Source organism: Pimephales promelas, chromosome 15 (assembly GCF_988280905.1).
Source record: "Pimephales promelas chromosome 15, fPimPro1.hap1.1, whole genome shotgun sequence".
Lineage (NCBI taxonomy): Eukaryota > Metazoa > Chordata > Actinopteri > Cypriniformes > Leuciscidae > Pimephales > Pimephales promelas.
The window spans coordinates 3,692,619-3,707,028 of NC_142783.1; the positions used below are offsets into that span (position 1 = coordinate 3,692,619).

At 38.9% G+C, this 14,410-nt stretch overlaps 1 protein-coding gene across 2 annotated transcripts in view; it reads right to left on the minus strand.

Moving 5' to 3' along the window:
* The window catches only part of paplna (papilin a, proteoglycan-like sulfated glycoprotein), a 90,448-nt gene that overhangs the window by 38,830 nt on the left and 37,208 nt on the right, over positions 1-14,410 (minus strand). For both annotated transcript variants that reach the window (XM_089120035.1, XM_039651071.2), the window contains 2 exons: positions 4,553-4,757; positions 1,229-1,405 (listed from right to left, as the gene is read on the minus strand). In XM_089120035.1, the coding sequence (XP_088976161.1) occupies positions 1,229-1,405; positions 4,553-4,757 (382 nt within the window). The remainder of the gene's footprint in view (positions 1-1,228; positions 1,406-4,552; positions 4,758-14,410) is intronic.

A 14,410-nucleotide genomic window follows, 5' to 3' on the forward strand; every position in this document is an offset into this window, starting at 1 on the left:
TTGACAAAATAGTGTTTTTCCCTGAGGCATGGTACATGGTACTTGCGCAAAATCAAGAAAACAAGCGATTCAGTTTGGGCGGTATAACAATTAGTTTTCTGTCGATTAATGTATTTAAACAGTATGGAAGCTTGTTTCCGCCACTGAATGAAAAATATAAAAGGTGATTGCGACTTTTTATCTCACAATTCTGACTTTTTTTCTCACAATTGTGAGTTTACTTCTCACAATTCTGACATTATTTCTCAGAATTGCGAGATGGAAAGTCAGAATTGCGAGATATAAAGTCAGAATTGCGAGATATAAAGTCAGAATTGCTAGTTATAAAGTCAGAATTGCGAGATATAAAGTCAGAATTGCGAGATATGAAGTCAGAATTGCGAGATATGAAGTCAGAATTGCGAGTTATAAAGTCAGAATTGCTAGATATAAAGTCGCAATTGCGTGTTATAAAGTCAGAAATGCATGATATAAAGTCAGAATTGTGAGATTTAACTATTCTGAGGGGGGAAAAAGTTAGTCTTTTTTTCCCCTTAGAATTGGCCTAATAAGTCACAATTGCGAGTTTATATCTCACAATTCTGAGAAAAGATGTCAGAATTTCGACATATAAACTCGCAATTATGTGTTATAAAGTCAGAATTGCGAGATGTAAACTCGCAATTGTGAGAAAAAAAGTCACACTTCTGTCTTTTTTTCTCAGAATTGCGACTTTATATCACACAATTCTGACTTTATATCACACAATTCTGACTTTATATCTCGTAATTCTGACTTTATAACTCGCAATTGCGACTTTATATCACGCAATTCTGAGAAATAAAGTCAGAATTGTGAGAAAAAAAGTCAGAATTGTGAGATAAAAAGTCACAATTATTTATTATATTTTTTTATTCAGTGGCGGAAACAAGCTTCCATAAAACAGTTGTTCCCTTGTCCAATAAAACATATCATATATTTAAGTGTCTTTGTTTTTTCCATGGTTTCTGCATAATATAACTGGAAGTCGAGGGTAGCGCGGGTATAATGTCATTGATAGGCGACGCCATGACACAGCCCGTGGTTAAAATAGCTTATTTCTCTGGATTTGAACATTATTGGAAACATCTGGGATAATGGAAGTACACAAGTCAACACAATAAATAACACTGTTCTAGTGTTTTTTGGGGGGATATTTGAATCCAAAAATCGTACATATTGTGCCTTTAAGGAGTGGATTATTACTCACCAGGCCCCAGTCTCCTATATGCCAGCCAATGGGGCTCCTGCAGACGGGCATCTCACAGTCCTGTGTCCTGGGTGGCTTTGGTTGAGTCCCGCATGCATAGTCTTCCAGAGAAGCTCTGTCTGAACCCACACACACTACATCTCGCGTCTGTTTCCCAGAGCCGCATGTCACAGAACACTACAAAAACATCAACATGTCTGAATTTGAAGCAATGGCATACTAGCAATGTTTTTGAAAATTAAACCTACTTAAGAACCACTAAGATGTTTTCACATTGTGACATTCATTTTAAAGGGGTGATGAACTGATAAATCAAATTTTCCTTGAGCTTTTGACATCTAAGAGGTCATATTATCATATTATAAGAATATCCTGTAAGTTTCAGAACTGAAAACGTCCTTGTTAGTCCAATAAAAGCTTTTATTGACACCAGCCTCAGCAAACGACTCGTTTTTCAAAGTGGGGAACTATGATGTCAGAGAGGATAAAACCCCACCCCCGCAGAAGAAGATCAACGCCTACTTCAACACGGCCGGTTTAGCCCCGCCCACCGATTCGCACATTACACGCATAGCTAAATAACAGATGCCTACCTCGTGATGACAAACCGGATCGATCTAACGAGCAATACAGAATATTGTCCAGCGCCTGGTTGTGGAAGAAGACAGTCGCTGCATCAGCTTCCTCTGGACTCCAATAGGACTGAATGGATAAACTTGTAATGACGTTCCAGCTAATGAGGTAAAACATCGTCCGTCTGTTCGCTTCATTTCACTAAGGATTGTTTTGTAAACAAGACTGGATTTGTAGAGCGATTAAGAGTAAAGAACGGTGCTGTGCCGTCTATATTGGATCTGACACACACGGACTCTGGGTCGAACATGTATGGGCAAATCATTCCGGTTGCCATTTTACAACATTGGACGTTTTCAAAACAATTTCCCCCAAGTGCACCGACGGGTGAGTTGAAACTCATTATAATATGCAAAACTGTTCTCCACTCACAGCAGTGGGCGTTTACTTCCAAGTCTTCAGTGCGAGACGCCCATAAAAACCGAGCGTTTCTGAGCTGGGCTGAAAACTAGGGTAGAAAATAGCCTATTACTTATTCATTTTGATGTTTTTGAATGCAAAAACCAAGCGAACGTCATAAGTTGACCTCAGACAACAATATAATAACATTTAAAAAGCCAGTTCATGACCCCTTTAAACACTGCACCAGGAGTATACTGTTGCTATAGTTATGAACCCCAACTTTCACACACATCTGATCAACAGTTAAACCCTTAGATACACTACATTGCCAGAAGTATTGAGACGCCTCTCCAAATCATTGAGGTTAAGTGTTCCAATCACTTGCATGGCCATAGTTGTATAAAATCAAGCACCTAGGCATGCAGACGCTTCTACAAACATTTACATAGATGTAAAGATGCATAGATGACTCTTGAGCAGAGTCGTGTTCTCTGGACTGACGAATCACGCATCTCTGTCTGGCAATCTGATGGACGAGTCTGGGTTTTGGGGGTTGCCAGGAGAACGGTTCTTGTCTGCCTGCATTATAACTAGTGTACAGTTTGGTGGAGGGGGGGTTATGGTGCGGGGTTGTTTTTCAGGGGTTGGCCCCTTAGTTCCAGTGAACGAAACTCTTCAGCATACCCAGATATTTTGGACAATTTCATGCTCCCAACATTGTGGGAATGGTTTGGGGATGTTCCTGTTGTGCATCAGTGCACAAATCAAGGTCCATAAAGACATGGATGAGCGAGTTTGGTGTGGAGGAACTTTAGAGCAGAGACTGCGAGCCAGACCTTCTCGTGCCTGACCTCACTAATGCGCTTCTAGAAGAATGGTCCCATTAACACACTCCTAAACCTTGTTGAAAGCCTTCCCAGAAGAGTTGAAGCTGTAAAAGCTGTAAAAGGTGGGCCAACTCCATATTAAACCCTACCGATTAAGAATGGGATGTCATTAAAGTTCATGTGCATGTAAAGGCAGACATCCCCAAACTTGTGGCAATAGAGTGTATGTATGCATATGTTTATATACTGGTCTAACAACAGAGCCTTCAGAAGGATGCCAGAGTTCTCCATAACTATTCTTAAAGGGTTAGTTCACCCAAAAATGAAAATTAAGTCATTAATTACTCACCCCCATGCTGTACCAACCCCGTAAGACCTTCGTTCGTCTTTGGAACACAAATGAAGATATTTTTGATTAAATTTGAGAGCTGTATAACTACCACATTGGCTCCTAAAGGACTGCCTCTTGACGGCCCAGAAAGTCAATGAAGAAAATGTTTAAATATCCCAAGTGACTACTGTGGCTCAACTATATGTTTATCAAGCGACGCGAATACTTTTTTGCGAAAAAACAAACAAAAATAACGAGTTTATTCGACTATTCCTTTTCTTCCTTGTAGGCCAGAAACGAGACTTCAATAGATTTTCAAGACGCATGCGCGAGAACTGAACTGAAGTAGTGTAAGGAGATCGCAATTCTCGCGCATGCGTCGTGGAAATCTAAGGAAGTCTCGTTTCTGGCCTACAAGGAAGAAAAGGAATAGTCGAATAAACTCGTTATTTTTATTTGTTTTTTCGCACAAAAAGTATTCGCGTCGTAATTAATGACTTAATTTTCATTTTTGGGTGAACTAACCCTTTAAATCCTTTAAAGCTGCCCAATTCAACCCACTTTAAAGTCTTGTGCATTTCACAGCGGATGAGTCTGTTGGTGATTGTCGTTTGAACCTTTCTAGATTCGCCATCAAATTGATAATTTAAATATAGACCATTTCACAAGATGTAAACAACACTGGTCCAGAAGCACTTCCTGTTTCAGTTTTTTAACACTACATAAAAGCTGGGATAAAATAAAACCAACAGAACATTTAAAACTGAATCAAAAAGTTAAACAAACATCTTTAAGATGTGAAATAAAGAAAACAGTTACAAACGGAAACAGGAAGTGCTTCTGGACCAGTGCTGTTTACATCTTGTGAAATGGTCTATATCAAGTGCTGTAAGAAAAGGTTATAAAATCTCCACCTCCAACATCCTCTCACTCAGATGTGTGTGTACAGATGTGACGTAATGAAGCAAAAACATGCTTGAATTACCCAGGTAATCCACCAAAGCCACTGGAGTTAAAAACATTATTACAAGCTTACCGTTTTGAATCGAGCTAAGGCAAGCAGAGAGTTTTAAACACTGGCTGGATATGTATTTGCTCAAACATTTATTTTGGACCCAAAAAAGTTACGGACTGGAGTTTTTATTTTATTTTGGTGAGGCAGGTTTTGTGAGATTCAGTCATTACACATACCTGACTCCAGCCGGAAATGCTGTATTGAGCGCACTTCTGCACGTTGCAGTTGCGTTGGCTGAGAGGTCTGGGAGCGTAAGCGGCGCACTGAGAATCCTCAACCACTCGCGATCCTGCAGAGTCGTGAGACATACACTCCACTCTCCTCACCTGAAGACCCCCGCCACACGTCACCGGACACGGGTTCCACTCGCTAGTCGTCCAGCTGACACACACATCACCACACAGAGCGAGTCAGCAATCACTATGTCAGTCTAACCCAAAGAAGCTGCACACTTCAGCTTTGGGTCATCAGCATTCATGGACTATTTGAATATTCTAGGTTGAATATAATTTAAGATCTATTAGCACAAATATATTTTGACTCGTCTCTCAGTTCAGTCCCTCCAGGATTTCACGATTTTTTTTTTGTGATTTTTGCGATCAAAATGACTGATTTTGTGGTGGTAATTTCCAAAAATTTGTGAAAAAATTTGCGATTTATATATAACATTTACCATAATAGTATTCAGTCCTTCCAGAAAAACGCTTTTTTTTTGTGATTGTTGCGGGCAAAAATTGATTGATTACTCGGCCCGTTTTCTTTAAAAATGCGATGGAATATGCGGGATATTTATGCAATTTTATGCGATGAAATTGCAGAAATTTGCAAAAATTGAGAGAACTTGCAAAAATTGCGGTTTGATGAAAAAGATTTCTCTTTTTCAGTGATTCCCCCAACATCCTGTTCTCACTAGGCTAATGTAAGAGTAATTTCTTATTACTTCCTTTGATAATCAAGCATACTACATCATAGAAAGTGCTGGGAATATTTAATTTCTCATCTTGTTTTATTTCAGACTATAACGAGTGTAAATAAGGTGTGGCCCCTTTAAGAGCTGCGCGCTCCCTGTTGAACTCTCTCGAACCTCATGTGTGCGGGTAATTTCTGTTTGATGCTACTTCTTTTATCTTATGTTGTTTATTAAGTAACGATGTTACGGTAGAACGTGTGACAGACAGTTATACGAGTTCGATTTGTGAGATGTCAATCGCCTCCGTGAGTCTGTCCGGCGTCACGTAATTGCGTCACTTCATAACGTTCCCATGGAAACAGGGGGAAATGGCTGCTCTTGTGTGAAGCAAACGCAACATTTTTTAACTTTCTGCTAAAATACGTGTGACTTTTTTTGCAACGAAAATGCGAGGATTATGAAATTATGCAAACCCCGCATATTTTGCAAGGAAATCGGCAATTTATGCGGCGAAAGTGCGGCGTATTTGAAAAAATGCGGCCCCCGCATAAATATGCGGACTTTGGCTGATTTTGCATTGAATTCAGCGATCGCATAATCGCGTTTTTCTGGAGGGACTTTCAGTTGTTAAATGCAATTTACAGTAATGCATTTTCAGCATAAACCATCGTTTTGAGCTGGGAATGCGCAGGTGAACTTGTGATTATGTATTACAGAAGTAATTGCAGGATAGTTTGCTCCATGTAAACAGCACTTTAACATTCCTCATGTGCCAGTCTGGTAAACACAGACACAGAGCGAAAGTAAACTCAGTAATATGCTTTGTTATTGATTCGATCAAATTAGATTTTAATGCTAATACATATAAACTTTGTGACAGTATGTATATAGATTCTGTTTTAAATGCACAGATGTAAACACATGATAATCCAACTGTTACCTTAAAGACTTGTTTTTTCTCGATTTAATGCATACATATTTTTTTTTTTGGTATAAATGTATGTATTTAGATACATTCAACAATATTAAATACTATTTTTGACTTGAACAAACATGTCACGCCTGTTTTGAGGTTTTGTTTATAGTTTTTATTTTGTAAAATTCTTGTTTGTCATGCGATTCCTTGCCCTCATGTGATCATGTCATGTGCCTCCCTGATTGGTTCTCTTGTTTCTTGTCTGACTTTCTGATTGGTTCATTGGTTCATTGCCAGTGTCTCGTTACGTCATTAGTCTCTTGCTGCGTCCCAATTCGCATACTGTCCGAAAATAGAATTAGTACGTGCCAAATCGTAGTATGTTGAAATGTTACAAAGAGACCCGGATGGTCTACTATATCCGGTCAGAATCCGATGCACACTCTAACGGCTGATATTGCCCACAACCCATCGCGCATTGTTCAAGGATTCTGTTAGAACTACAAACATGAGTGAAAAGTGTTAAACAACTAGACACGGAGGACGCGTGAGTCCGGCGATTTTGCATAGAGGTTTAGATAAAGGGGTTAAAGTGATTAATTATCAGTATCTAACCTGGTGAAAATGTATTTATTCAATCTTGGCTAAATTATTATATTGCATCTGCAGCAGCATTGTGAACTTTTGTAAAGATACTGTAATGTGTGTGGCGTGTTGGGATATTGTCTTTAGAGCCCGACCGATAAAGGATTTTGAAGGCCGATACCGATACAAATATTTTTTGGTTTTAAAATCCGATATATCGGCCGATATATTTTTTTTCTTTTTTATTTCAGAAAGGCGCAACAAAACATTAACAGATTTCCCTAACATTAGTTATTTGTAGTTATTTATGAGTTTTAACCAAAATAATATGATAATGCATTTTAAAAAGAAACTTTCTAAAAGTTTCTTTTATTGTCACAACAGAACAGACTGATGATAGCGGCATTAGCTAGCTTTATGGTTAGCTAGTCTGTGATGAACCATAATTTAGCAATGGATTACGTCATACTGCAAATTGTATAACTGGCTAAGGAAACTTCCGCCGGCCACAAATTTTGTCATGCTTATTTGAGTTAAGAGAACTGATGGGGATGTTCTTTTAATTGTTATTCAAGCAATGTATGTATCGTGACCAACTCAACGAGTGTTGCCAACAGGGACGGTGTAGAGTGCCCTCTGGTGGACAAACTACACAACACTCATGACATGGTTCAAGCGTGTTTCGTCCGTTTTTATTTTATTTTTGAAATATTCATTTATCGGCCATTATAACTGCCGATACCGATAGTTTGGAAAATGCCTAATATCGGCCGATAATATCGGTCTGGCTCTAATTGTCTTGGCAACTAATTATTGAGACTGATTGGGAAATGAGAAACATCGGAGCGGGAGTGGTGTATGGAGAGGCTGGGTGTGGAAAATGTTTAAATGGGGCACAAAGAGGATGGCGGGTGGCTCAGTTCGGTCTGCATTGTGGACGAGGTACAAGATGGCGGTACTAACCTTTTCTTTGGGAGGGGGGTGTCATTCGTGGTTGTATAGGACCGCCGGCGATGAAGACAGATAGATAGCGAGTGTGGGGAGAGAGAGAGTATAGAGATGGGAAGTTAGGAGTGCCGCCGCTATACTGTCTGTAATGCTGATGCTATTGATTCGCACAAGCCCGGCTGGACTTTGCCTTTCGAAATGGACTTATGGTGGGATTTCCCCTTGTGTGCCTGAGACTGCCTAGTGCCAAATAAGTGACGATACGCAGAGAGCGTTCACCTTTCTCTGCACGGAACGAGCTTATGGTGGGATCTCCCCTTGTGTGCCTGAGACTGCCAAATGCCAGCGGGGAGGGGCAACGTCGCGGTGGGCTAGTTAAAGGGATACTCCACCGGGTTTTCATATTAAACTATGTTATTCCCTTAAATAAGACGAGCTGATGCATACCTCTCTCGTCTCAGTGCGTGCACTCAGTATGTTAGCACTTAGCTTAGCCCAGTGCATTAAATATGGGCCAAAAAGAGAAGCGACCAAACACTTCCTCGTTTTCCCTATTTAAACACAGTTACTCGATTAGTTTAACTCGACCAAGGCTGGTGACACAAAATAAAACGTCTTCTAAGCGTTTAAAATTGATGACTATATTTTATGGCGGAATACCATAAAAAGTGCTTTAGAGCGCTTCAACTTGGCGCAATAATACCTTCACTCGTGAAAAGTGCTCTTACCGGCTCCCGCTTCCTCGCTCTCCCCCTCCCTCTTATTTCCGTCAATGCAGCCAACGTGACATGCGACAAAGCGGCATGCGCTTTTCACGAGTGAAGGTATTATTGCGCCAAGTTGAAGCGCTCTAAAGCACTTTTTTATGGTATTCCGCCATACAATATAGTCATCAATTTTAAACGCTTAGAAAAACACAACGTTTTATTTTGTGTCACCAGCCTAGGTCGAGTTAAACTAATCGAGTAACTGTGTTTAAATAGGGAAAACGAGGAAGTGTTTGGTTGCTTCTCTTTTTGGCCCATATTTAATGCACTGGGCTAAGCTAAGTGCTAACATAGTTTTGCGGCAATACAGAGCGATAGAGTGCACGCACTGAGACGAGAGAGGTATGCATCAGCTCGTCTTAATTAAGGGAATAACATTGTTTAATATGAAAACCCGGTGGAGTATCCCTTTAAGTGTTTTAAAGGTTGTTTCTGTTTTAGACTAAATTAATGTGTTGAATAAAGTTGTGCTTTTTAATTAACAGAGGGTGATAGTGAAGGTGGGTGGGCTTAAATGGGGAGGTTTTAGAGAATAGACATGGGTACCATTTTGCACCTGCATGAAGTTGAGGTTTTACATGAGTTTGAAGTGCCACTGTTGAACGTGCGACAACATTTCTCTCCGAAACGGTAAGAAATTAAAGTAGACTGAATGGAGGATTTGACGAGGTGATTGATGCTGACAGGATGCACGCGACTGAGCTGTCTGTTAACGATTGCCTACTCTTTTACTACACACTCAAAAGTATGTACTTTTTCTTCACAAAAAGAGTACATACTTTTAGGGCGTAGTAGAGGTAGGCGAATTGGGACGCATATCTGTGTATGTATAGTCCTCATGTTACCAGTGTCTTTTGACTAGCTTTGTTTCATGTCATCCTAATGTTGGTAAATCTTATGAAGTCAAGCCATTGTTTTGATCACTTTGGATTATTTTCGATAAACCGTACATATTTTGGTAACACTTTACAATAGGTTCTCATTAGTTAATGTTACTTGCAATGGATAATATATTTGTTTTTATTAATCAACAGTATTTATTCATCCATGTAATAAAACTGTTCTTTGTTCATGCCAGCTCAGGTTCATTAAATATTAACAGATGCAACTTTTGAATAATGCACAAGAGGTAAATGTTGAAATTAACATGGAGCCTTATTGTAAATTGTTATCATATTTTAGTTTTATACATCAAGACAGACAAGTCAAAATGATTTACTGTGGTAATCGATAGCATGCCACAAAAATTACATTTAACCTAGAATATTTAAGTGAAGGGACAAAAGCTGTTTTAACCACTGTTCACACCACTACACATACATTCAACAAAACATAAAGATCTGTGCATTCTGGGAAAGTAGACGGACAAAGCAAGTGTTCAACAGAAACACTTTGCCTGTCAAAGTCGAGCAGGTGCTCCCAGAAACCTGAAGATGAGAGAATAAATGAAGATATGAGTCAAAAGAGTCAAATTCCCACAGCAAAAGGGCAAAAATTGTTCGATCTGCTCAGGGACCACAACCGTTTCAGGTTTCTGTCCATTAACATCACAGGAAAATCCCAGAGGGCACCACCATGACCAGTCAAAGGATCTTTTTTGTTTTTAAAGACCAAATGCTGCTTTCTGTTTCACACGCAAATATATTCAGATAAACAAGGCAAACTAAAGAACACAGAAAACACCCAGACAGAGGACATGCAGGCCATGATTTACTAGGGTCGCATAAAAGTCTCAGCTGATCTACTAGGAAGACTGTGTTATTCATTCATAATCATTTTTATGTGCCAGCTTTTATCTCGCAACAGAATGGAGAATACATAGACATTCATTCAATGCATTTGCATTTATGTGACACATTTTTCTGTTGTTTTATGCACACAAAATCCTAATTTAATTGAATACGTTACTTTCATATTACAACAAAATGCAGGATAAACCAGAAACGGAAAAGCGTGAATACATTACGTTTTCCATTTTGCACTACATGCTAATAATCATTAGTTAAGCATGAGTAACAGTTAATTCATCATTCATAAAGCACTAATAGACATCAATAAACAATTTATAAATACAGCTATAAATGCTTTCTTCTTGATTTAAAAGCATATCTATAATTTGTTTAATAATTGTATTTTCATCCTTTATTAATGATCAATTTATCATTTCGAAATGAAGAATTGAATTTTTTATAATCCAGTTATTTAAGAGTTGTTAGTGGTTCATAAGATAGCTTAGAACGTGTAAGTAAATGATTAATAAACTATTTAAATGTACATTCATATATCTTATTATTCAGACATAGTGATGGTTACTTAGTGTATTAATAAATGCTTTATTAACATGTATTTATGCTGTAATTCAGGGTTAATTCGGGTATAAAGCATTTAGTAGTGGTCAGTGAACTGTGTGTGAGAGCTCATCTAAAGTATTTGAAATGATGTTTACTATCATTTAAGACTTTTAATATAAGTAATGCATTAAGCCATGTTAACGTTTTAGAACATCCAGGAGGAGGCGGATTTCGTGACATCATCTCGTACAATAGAAGTCACATTTCATTGGCTATTGCCAACCAATAAAACGGCTCGTTTGAACACCCCCGTTTTCTCTCTCGCCGCTACTGAGTTACAAGTGCACAAGTTAGTGTTGCATCTCATGTATCGCGAAAAGAGCAGAAAAAGTCAATTTGCAGTGACTAGGGTTGGGTATCGTTTGAATTTGAACGATTCTGATTCCGATTCCTTGTTTCGATTCCGGTTCCTAACGATTCTCGATTCCGATTCTTTTAAGAGGCAGGGTCAAAAAAGTTGTTAAAAATACTCCTTCTGTCACAAATTTTGCATTTTGCCGAGATTCGTTATTTTTAGAAAAGTGAAGCCACACTTTGGACCGCCGACGTAAGCTACTCATGTTCGACTCGCGCGGTTATGCCAACACTTCCGGTAGACGCTTCTTCGTTGGTGTTGTTCAGCGGTTTCTTCTTCCGGTCGGCGGACTGTGAATATCGAAACTAGGAATCGAAATTTTAACTTTTGAACGATTCCGGGAAAAATGAAAAGTTAGTCTCGGTTCCAATCGATACTCGATTCTTGATACCCAACCCTAGCAGTGACAGATTTGAGAAGTTGCATGTGCCAATTTGAGGTTGTACTGCAAATATGAATGTTAGAAGAAGTGCAAATTTGTATTGCGAGTTTGTGTCTGTCATTGTATCTTTGTGAATGGCATTTTACACATTTGTGACTGCTTGTCTGCAGCTTCAGATTCAGAATACAGGTGTGTGACTATTGTCTGCGAGTGCAAATCAGTTCAGATGTTTTATTTTACAGGTTTTCACATCGAGTGTAAATGTTCACGTATACGTAGTGATGCACGATATATCGGCCGCCGATATAATATCGGCCGATTTGGTCAATTTTTTACACATCGGTATCGTTCCGATGTCAAAATAGGGCCGATGTGAACAGGCCGATGATCATTCTATTTGACGTGCGTGGGGGCGGGGATGTTTGTTTTTGCACGCGTATTAAAAGTGCAAGTGCGTTTAAACATCAAGCGCACGAAGACTGGAACTGGTGAGCTGTTTTCTGCCAGCCTTCCTAATGCGTATTTTTGTCCCGCCAAAGCCATATTTGACCGGTAAGTGATGTAGATGAGTGACTGGTGCGCTTGTTTAACTGAGGGAACGAGAGTCAATTAAAGCACCGGTCACGCGCGCCGCCTTCAAAATGTCTTTCGCTTGTTTAACTCAGGGAACAAGAGAGAGTGAAAGCACCGGTCACGCGCGCCGTCTTCAAAATGTCTTTCGCTTGTTTAACGGAGGGAACAAGAGTGAAAGCACCGGTCACGCGCGCCGTCTTCAAAATGTCTTGCTCTCTCTCCCCCTCACGCATGTTATGAATTGAGTTGACTGAATATCTTTGAGAATACACGATGGTAAAAGGTCGGAAGACCGAAGTTTTTTTCTTCTGAACTACTGGTTGTGAATTGTGAAACCACACTTTCAATAAACCAAAAAAAAAAAAAATCTATCGTGTTGATGAAATGTTTTCTGTGTCGACTGTCGAGACCATAGACTGTAAAAATAAGTCGAGACAAATCTCGTGCGATGTTCTAAACTGCCTGGATAATCACAACGTGTGCCGTGGTTCCGTTAATGACACGTCCGATTCGCGAACTAATGACTCATTTGAACCGATTCACTTTAATGAATGGTTAAAACAACTGATCTGTCCAACACTGAGCTCAAGATACATAAATCGGAAACACTTTACAATAAGGTTCCATTTATTAAAGTGTACATTACATGAACACTTTAATAAATGGAACCTTCTTGTAAAGTGTAAGGTTAATAGTTTAATAGAATGTTAACAAATTTTGTTAACATTCTATTAATATTAGTTTCTGTGGATATACTCCATGACAAAACTACCCCAGTCATTCTAGAATGATTCATTCTTTCCAAATAGAGCAATTCAAGTAATCTGGTGAAATTGTTTTTATATCACAATATATATCGCAGAAAAATAAAATATCACAATGTCATTTTTTACCAATATCGTGCAGCCCTAATCCTCGCTATGTGTTTTCTATACAGGGATATCGACATCGGTAAATATCGGTATCGGCCATAACAGCAATGTTAATATCGGTTATCGGTATCGGCCACAAATTTTCACATCGGTGCATCACTACGTATACGTACAAATATTTATTGTACAAGTTCTCAAATTCACATCTACGTGCTCTCGAGTTTTGCTACTAATTTAGCTTCATAGTTCTTCTCCTCTATGTCGTGCATTAAAATCCTTTAATACCATGGCTAGCCGTGGATTATCCCTTACATATTGCGCCAATGACTTTAGAGCAGATTTCAGTTGTTCAATGGCTCAGTTTATTTCAGATGCAAAATAGCAACTTGTGAGAATGGAAAAACTACTTGAGGAACGACCACTGAACATCTGCACTATTGAGACAAGCTCACACTAGAATCTATATGGTTTAATGTGAATTATCATCACAGAGTATTATATATATATATATATATATATATATATATATATATATATATATATTTAGTATCATTCGAAATGTCTCAGGGTGACTGGTATAAATGTCTCATTTCCAAATAATAATTATTATGATATTTGGTACATATAGCCTCGTTTTAATGGATTCATCCAACCTATTTGCAAGAATCATCATTTGTGCAATTATTCTTCAACTGAGTGTATAATTATTACTCTCTGATCTTAGTAAATCAGGGCCATCATGCATATACAATCTATACATAGAACACAGATCTGTATTGCCCACAAAATCGACACTGAAACAGACAGTACCCTACCTAGAACACAGACAGCAGCTCAGATCAGAGCTCCACAGTTCATGTGAACATCAGGCATCAGTGGAATATTAACTGTTATACCACGGTCTGGGTGAATACTCGATTCTGATTGGCTGCAGGGTGTCCATTAAAAAGTGATAGAGGAAAAACTGACAGTTTACCGTTCGAAATTAATTAATAAATGCGCGGGCTACATCAGCTGTGAGTAACCATAGCAACAGGCAGCCAAAGTATCCGTTTATCTGTCTACGAGCTGAGCGGACTATAAATATCTCCGGTTGTTAATAAACCGTCAGGCGTAACCAGGGAAACCAAGTTATTGTTCGTAAAAACTAATTCAAATATAAACTAATGTTTTAAAAAAATGTGTTATTTGGCAAGTGACCATGGTATAAACGGGTTAATGCCCTTTGAGGTGTCCATCGTCTAGGTATTAATGGACCCCGCTGCGCGTCGGACGGTTCACGCCTCGCCGTCGTCCATTAATACCCGACAATGGGCATTAACCCTTACATGTGAAACTACTGCAGTGTCTATAAATCATTAGAGAAGGGAGGGAC